The 8,826-nt window shown below is 40.4% G+C and overlaps 1 protein-coding gene across 1 annotated transcript in view; it reads right to left on the bottom strand.

Moving 5' to 3' along the window:
- LOC118322644 (meiosis inhibitor protein 1) overlaps positions 1-8,826 on the bottom strand; it is a gene marked incomplete in the record, with an annotated part of 52,376 nt that overhangs the window by 28,638 nt on the left and 14,912 nt on the right. Inside the window, 5 exon segments of the mRNA XM_035654376.1 lie at positions 2,357-2,468; positions 2,846-2,993; positions 3,353-3,444; positions 4,932-5,049; positions 6,087-6,221. Coding sequence (XP_035510269.1) covers positions 2,357-2,468; positions 2,846-2,993; positions 3,353-3,444; positions 4,932-5,049; positions 6,087-6,221 — 605 coding nt within the window.

Raw genomic sequence — 8,826 nt, 5'->3', positions numbered from 1 at the left:
GGGGAGGAAGAATGAGATGAGAGAAAGGGAGAAAGGGGGGAAGAGATAGAAACTTATCTTTATGCCAGACATCAGCCAAATGATTCAGTCTCAGTTCATGATCCCCAAACCTCCATATTTTAATTACACATTCGTTTTCAAGCTACGGTCCCTACTGATCCTTCAGGGGGAAAAGCTCATCGTTTGGCTACATTGGAGGTAATGGGACAGAAGTCCGATTTTAATTCTATGGGGGAAAAAAGCTATATCATAAAAGCTGTATTTAATATCTTGGCCATTTCAGTGCTGTAGTGAGAGAAAACAGTCCTCACTTAGGGAACTATTAATTTCATAAAGCTACTAACTCTCACTCTCTTGTGGACATATGCCAAAGAACCGCTTAGCCATATCTGCAGAAAGTTGTGGTTGTGCTTTTAACCGCTTGCAGCATAAATATAAAGCGCAAGTTTCTTTTTATTGCCACCAAGCTGGCTGAGGGTACATGGCCAAGGCAACAAGCTTCCTGTCAATAAGTGAGGCTTGTGATGTGGACTGCCAGCATTGGATAGATTGCTCAGTTTTTCCCCTACACTGATAGGAAATTTCATCAAATCAACAGTCAGGCATTTAGCCTTTGATGAGAGCAGAATCAATAGTTGGCATTGCTGTTTCTGCCATAATTCTAAACTGCATACGATATGGATTTGTCTTAAAAAATTACCTTACTACAGAAATAGAAATGTTCAGTGGTGCAGGGGAGAACACAATCTGTTATGTGATAATGAAATTAAATTAAATTTATTGCTCTAGCTGGAGAATGCGCTTTATAGTGAAATTTATTTTTGTTTCTGCTTCTTTAATTTAGTTAGACATTTAAGACTTTAAGTATTGTAAGCAAGGTATCATGGCAACAACGGGGCATGTAGAATAGATTTGGCTGCACAGTTAATTTGTTACTTTTTTTGCTTTTATTACTGAAGCGTGTTTTACTTATTATAGAAATACACTCATCAATATTAGAGAAAGAAGTACAGGGTTTGGATTAGGCACAGTGGACCTTAAGACGATCACAGCACTCGGCTGATTCTCCCAATCAGCCAGCCGGAACAGCCGTCACCGCAAGCAGTGCGATCGCCCCCAGGAAGAGAGCCGGGATAAGAGATAAGAGATGTCTGGTCACATAAAATGGATGAAATAAGACCAACTAACTCAGCAATAGGACATCAGAGACTGCTGTACCCTCATCTTCACTGACACGTTCCACGCTGACAGAACATAAGACTCCAGTAAGAGGAGAGGAGGCAGGTTCTGTGTTTACATCTATGATGCTTGGTACCCACATGCAGTTACAGTGGATAGACAATGGTCACCAGATGTGGAATTTTTACTGTTATAATGTCGGCCATATTATCTGAGAATTCACCAGTGTGTTTGTTGCTGCCACCCAGAAGAATCATGTCAGTCTTGAGGAATATACATTATCAGTGACATCAGCAAATGTGTAGTTGATGTGATGATACCAAGGACAGTAAAATGGAGACTGAATGAAGAATGGACACCACACATCCACCATCATAGGCTGTATTTAAAACAACGAGGAGACTTCATATCGGGAGGAAATCAACAATCTTGCAAAGTGGTGCTCAGAGAACAACCGTCTGCTCAACGTCAGCAAAACCAAGGAGCTTATGGTTGATTTTAGGAAAAAAGAGGCAAATACACACCACTGTAGATAAAAAAAACAAAAGAACAATTCTTATTTCCAGGCCATTTCCACAATGAAAACATGCCTATGAATATTATATTCCATTTCTACCAATAGATCTCACTAAATGTTACACACTGGACCTTTAAGAAGTGTGGCTAATATCAAAACATGAGCCTTTCTCTGTACCAGCCATCCTACGTACTGATCTCACAAATCTCATCACAGTTTCACAGAACTTTAGCTTTAAATTTAGCTCACCACTGACATAAATCTGAAGAGAAACACCATCCATCATCTTAAAATACGTCCATAAAGTCTTGTTTTATTGTTTAGTTAAGCATCTTATTTATCCAATTTCAATTCTGACATTGGTTGACTATACCACATATACTCTATTTCACGAGGGCAGCAGGAGGTGTGTTATATTATTCAATAGGACTGTATAAAACAAAAGATACTACTTTATCATTTCAAGCCCAGTATAATATACCTATACAGTAAGATACCAACATCAGGATTGCCTGGCAATGTTCCAGTGTGAAGGGGAGAAATCATACACCACCAGTTTGCTGCCATCAAACTAGAAGACAGGATTTATGATACTGAAATCCAATCAAATCATGGGACACTAGCTGTAGATGTGAGGTTATACAGTGTTATCCAACTCACCTAGCTTATTTGCAAAGACAGGCATGAGGGACGGAACGAGGGTGAACTGGGAGGACAGGATGGAGTAGAAGTGCTGCAGTATTTGAGCGTTGGGTGCACGCTCACACATCCTCTACACAGACACACACAAACACACAGGCAATCACAGACAAATCACCATTCTTGTCTGATTGATTTTTAGCCTGAATAGAACCAACTTTAGAAATATATAACAGAGGTACTGATGGATGTCTGTGTACAAACTAATGAAGACAGAGGCTGTGTTGCTGTGCTTATTAATGCAGTTATTTAGAGGAACAGCCAGACAGAGTAAGTCAATTATTGTGACCTATTTTTCAGAAAAGAGATGGGACAAATTGTAGGATCATTCTCTCAGCTGATTAGTTACAAGTGTGTGTCACAGAGAGACGGAAGTTTAAGATGAGATACATAATGAATCGGATGCGTGTACTCTGTGTGTGTGTGTGTGTGAGTGCTTCCAGCTCTCACAATGACAGTGGGTATCCAGACGGAGTCACAGCAGCGCAGCAGACACTGACACAGAGACTCCAGTGAGTCCTGAGCATGGCCATGTTTAGATGGAGCTGTGAACGTGTTCTCCTTCAGAAGAGGCTCTGATGCACACTCCTCAGCCAACCTTGGACACACATGTACACAATAAATACAATCACACCACATACCAACTCCCTCATCTACATTTCAATTTAAAAACTCCGCTGGTGGGATGAAAATATTACACTGGAGGACTTCACAATATTCACATTTTGCATATCAACTGATTTAAAATACTTCAATCAAGTCTTTCAGAAACAAGTCAGATTTCTTATTGGTATGAAAAAAACAAACCTTAAGATATTTTGAAGTGCAGGTTCAATAAAGAATGACAAAACAACCAAAGACTGAGCACTTTGTCTGTACACTAGTGAGTCAGTTTATTCACGTCCCAGTGATCCCATTTAACTCTTAGAACATGTCTGAACTGGACAATGCCCTGACCTGCAGGCAGCCTGAAAACAGACCAGCGCCTGGAGCAGAAATCCTTCGGACCTTGAAGCTTGACTACTGTGGTCTGACCTCTTCAGACTGCCCTGAGGACGAAAGAGAGAGAGATGAGGGGAAAGCTAAAGAACCCAAGTGAGACTAAAGAGGAGAGAAGAGACTAGAAGTAGAGCAAGAGACAAATCTGATCACATCCTATCACATCACAAACAAAATAATCATCCTATCAAAGCAAATCGCCCAAACAGATCTATATGAAACTTCTCCATTAAGACAGACCCTGAGAAAACCCTGAGATCTTTCTGTGTTTCTTCAGTGAAAGTTCCTATTGACACCTGGTATAAAGACAAATCTTAATATTGTATCTGTATTGTGTCTCAGTGTGATTAAAGAGGTTCTGCACACTAAACGTTTTTTGAGCCGTAAACTGAATTATATGACTATACTGTGATGAAACCATCAATGCTGGTTGAAAATCTGCATTATGTGGCTTAAAAACGGCTCAGCATGCCCTCTTCTGTTTTAAATCACACTGTACGTTTTAAGACAAATGCTGAGATAGAGACTACCGTTTGGGTTTACGTCACAACAGTTATATACAATACAATATAATACAATATATATAACAATATACAATATACAATAACGTTAACGCCCTATGCTGATCTAGACGCATCATTCACAGGAGTTTATGCTAGTTTTTGCTAACCATCGACTTCATATTTTTATATTCTGGTGCAGTGATTTGGGCTGCTATCACAGCTGTCACATTGACAGCCCCCTGACAGACACACACACAAACACACACACACTGAAGAGTTAGCCTCTCTGAGCCGCTAGCTCAGCTACCACACAGAAACTTTTACAAACAGCCGACAATGTGCTTCTAGTGACGGTAAAATCTCCGGCGCACTCTCTGTGTTTCCAGCACAGACACGGAGACTCTGACAGCAGCTGCTCAACATCTCTCTGTTTCTGTGACGCTGCCATTGTCAGTCTGTCAATCACTCCGGTCTGTGTTGAGGACACGCCCCCTAAAGTCACTGTCTTTTGCAGGTCTCTGATGCACTTTTTAAATTTGCCAAGAGGGAGTGAGCGGGCAGAACTGAAGGGTTTAGTTACACTTTTAAGTGAAATACATTTATTGTTTAAGTAGGAGCATGAATACATGCCAACCAGCCATATGTTGCTGACATTCGCATCACTGTCCCTGTTACAGGCGCAACGCTCTAGTTTTAAGACAGGTATCAGGATTCCTGTCTGAAACAGAAGAGAGCAATGAGGGACAGCTATGAAAAAACAACAGAAAAGACCTTCAATCCTTCATGGAAGACTGAGTTCCCCTTGATCGAACATGTCAATCACATATGTAGTGGGTGACGTGTTGCTTGATATATCTAGACAGATACGTCAGAGTCAGTGGCACTGATTGCTCACATACAATTCTCTGGAGAATCACCTCAAGAGGAAGTCCTAGACAAACGGCACAGACAGGCCTCTTCACCACCAGTCCTTGAATTATGTATCTTATATACTTTATTTTATATTTGTGGATAAAACAGCAACACTAACTCACAGAGCTTCGATGATGATGAGCAGAAGAAGGTAGTGGCAGCTCAGAGAATCTGTTAGTGATGGCTTCTATCAATCCCTCTATCTCCCTGTACTGGACTGGTCTGGACTGGTGGTTCAGGCTGGAGATATCAAAGAGTGGCAGCAGTTTATACGAAACAAACACCTCACATTAAATTTCACTGTATGATTTTTTTAAGTCTGTGGTGAGGGAGGGAGGACAGTGAAGGGAAGAGACAGACAGGGGGACATAATGTGCATTTCTGAGTAAGTGTGTAAGTTTAATGATTAACAGCCCTACAATTCAGGTTAGTATTACACATGATGTAATGAAAAACCCATGGTAAATACTGTCCAGCGTCAACCAAAGTTAGCAACAGCCTCCCAGGTGCACGTGCATAGGTGCAGGCTGCATTACGGGTTTGTTTTGTGTCAATGAAAACATGACGGAAGGCAGTGGCAGCACTCCCGAGATTCTGAGAGGACTAAGTCCGGTCGTATTTTGATTTGTGTACGAGTGCTGAGTCAAAATTTCGAAAGAAAATCGCCACAAAAGGGGCAAGACTTCAAATCTTGCGAAATCATCTTCATAACCACCACTAACGGAAGCTTTTAGTGTTACCTTCTCTCTAAAGTGCAAAGTGCTCCTAATTTTTTTGGTGGTTTTCAATATAAAACTTGATGTGAAATGATTTCAGTGTGTGTGTATCAGTACAATTTGACAAAACTGCGTTAATATTGATAACCGTGATCATTTTGGTCACTATAATCATGATCACGATATCTAGCTCATAGTATGGGTTTGCCAGAGGGTATAAAGCTTACAAGACGTGTCTTTGAAAAAGATGCCTGGATCACTTTATCCTCAAGTAAATCTATGCATCTGAGTGTGTGTGTGTTCTCTACTGTACCTGTGACACTGTGTGGGTGTGCGTGTGTGTACTGTATATGTGCATTCATTTGTTGATGAATGTAAGTGACTGTGTGAATAACTGACCTGAGGGTATCATTCATAACAAACATTTCTGGAAGGACACTACTGAGAAAAAACTTCGTCAATCACAAGAAAAAAGTTAGGAATCCTCAGTATTGGCTGCACCAGTGTCCTTGATAATATCTGAATTATTTACGTATCTACAGTGTGAGTGTTTGTGTATACCTGAACAGGGCAGTGGCAGCGTTGGCAGCCTGTGTGGCAACCAGCAGGCAGGAGGAGGAGACTCCAGCTACCACGGCCTCTGAAACCGCCACAAACCCTGGGGCACTGGGGAACAGACGCACGCCTGGGGGCTGCCTGTACACACACAGACACACACACACACACACACACACATACACACACATACAGCACCACCCCCACATCCCCAAAAATTACAGTGCATTCTTTCATAGATAATCAAGTGCTATTGTTAAATTGTAGCCGAGCAGCTAGAGGAACCGATCCTAAACTAGACAGAGAAACAGACATCTATGATCAATTATACAGGAAACACTGTTGTAAGCAAATACTTAAATATGGGGACAGTTAAAAATGGTATGGTGCTGTAGATGACTCAGTGAGAACTTTGCCAAAAGGACAGAGAAAGAGAGCGTCTTTTTAGGAATTTTTGCTGATATGGGTTTTTGACATGGATGTCAATAAAGGCCCGTCAAAAAGCTGACTGTTCTTTTACCTGATCTATTTATCATTCTTTGGCTTGCTATGCCAATACCAGCAGTGCCTGTTGTTGCTGAGGCGTAATGAACCTGTCCTCGCTCTGTCTCACTCACCTACACACAGACACTAATTTTCTCTCTTTTGGGGCAGGGACACATAATAAACAAATAGCGCTGACCTATTGGCGTTACAAAGATCACCAGAGTATGCCTCTGGTCTATGACGCAGCACTACAACAGCTGTCGACTGACTCCCTTGTTGCCACAACAGTAGTCGCATAGAACATCCTAAACAACACATGCATACCTATAAAGGTGCACACAAACACACACACACACACACAGTGGTGTTTAACAATCGATGCCAACACATAAAAAACAGCCACAAACGCGCATAGGCACAGACACGCACACAAATACAAAATGCACTCACTTATATACATGCACTGTAAAGAAACACGGTAAGACTCTCTCTCTCTCTCTCACTCTCACACACACACACACACACTATAAGCTTGTTCAGCACTTTAAGAGCTCTGGTCTAGCTACTTTGTTACTGTTGCACTCAGTGTAAAGGACAAATTTCCCTCACCATTTGACACCTCTTATCCCCTGTATCATTGCTATGTGACAGGTGGAACATTCCATTAAAATTATGTGAACCTTGCAGAAATATGGCAGTGTTTTACTGGCTCGTGATATATTGTCATCCGCGAGCCAGCAGACAGTTAATTCAAATATAATTAAACTTCCCAGTGCACCATATTTAACGTTTTACAAGAGGTCGGTTCTCGGCCGGTGTAGCTGAAGTTGTACATGCTTCGTTGTTTGAGTACAAACATACGGTGGTGTAAAAATCAATAGCATAATTGTGTGTGTGGTTCTGGTGATATAAACATGTATAGGCTTCATAACTACAAATGAGAACACTGTGTTTCAGTTCCAATGTAATAAGTTCTGAAATGCCACAAAATGAAAAATACAAATAAGAAAAATGTCATACATTCATAAATAATGTAATAATATTACACTATATCATTAACTGGCAAGTTTTACAAACTGAAACAGACAGTGATTAAGTCACTGGGTCAACATACTCCATGCAATTGTGTAATAATTAAGTGAAATTAACAACATATCGTTCACAAGTTCAGTAGGCTATAGTAATAAGTGCTAATTAATACATACAATACATACAAGCAAACTATTTCCTCAGTTAAAAATATTTTCCAATGAAAGCTATTTACTGTGAAGTCTGTGGATCATCCAGTGTAACCAGGACATTGTTTCTAAAAAGACTTACTGCTGAGAAACATGTCTTCTCAATGCTGGAGAAATATCTGCAGCAAATATTTTAAAACATTAATAAATAAACTCTCAACTGTCTTTTGTGATTTAGCTGAACTGACCCTTTACCATACAAAGGTGTAACAGTAATTCCGTTTGCATGCAACAGGGACTTTTTTGACAAAAATGTCAGTGTGGAAGACAGCTGCAGGTAACTGGGACATCTTAACTGATCCATAATTATTTTTATTTGCTGCAGCTGTGTCCCCTCCTGTGATATGACAGTGCTCTGTTGGAAGTGTAGAGAAGCTGAGATGTAGTGACAACAGTTTTAGTCAGTGAGCAAAGATGCACAGTACAGGAATTTAGCAGGGAACATACAGGTCCAGTGCAGTGGAATAATTCTGGCATTGGGAAAGCTAATAAAGCTCCAAAACAAACTAGAATTACTGCCTGGTGGTCATATGCCTCCTCCAACCAGTTAAGTTGCAGTTTACATCCATGTCAGCCCAGACTCATATAATATTTCTAATGAAGACTTTGAGGGAATTATATAAAAGATATATAGTTTCAGTTTTTGGCAAACAGAAGAATGATATTAGTGAATATGTATGTTTGAACTCATTAATGGTGTGACTGATTAACACTCATCATAGATATATTGTCTAAATGTAGTGCTTTTGTTTTCTCCTGGCATTTTGAAACCTCTCTACGAGCTGTAGGTGAAACTCACTCACAGAATCAGGATAAGCTAGTTGCGCTCCAATACATTGTTTGCAGTCACGTGATTTTGACGATGCTTCAGAATGAGGCAGGAAGTGAAGAAATAATGAGATGGAAAGATGACAGCCCGTACTGTGCTAGTTATTTTTATCGTACTGTGTCATCCTAGACAATTCATTCTTAAATGATGACTAAAAATCTATTTTGAGGTCGCAGTCACAGTTTCAGTGTCC

This window comes from Morone saxatilis, unplaced genomic scaffold, assembly GCF_004916995.1.
Source record: "Morone saxatilis isolate NCDOM2014 unplaced genomic scaffold, NCSU_SB_2.0 Contig14, whole genome shotgun sequence".
In the NCBI taxonomy this organism is placed as follows: Eukaryota; Metazoa; Chordata; class Actinopteri; family Moronidae; genus Morone; species Morone saxatilis.
Note: the sequence above shows the minus strand (reverse complement) of the source record. Positions and strands in the feature narration are given on the sequence as shown.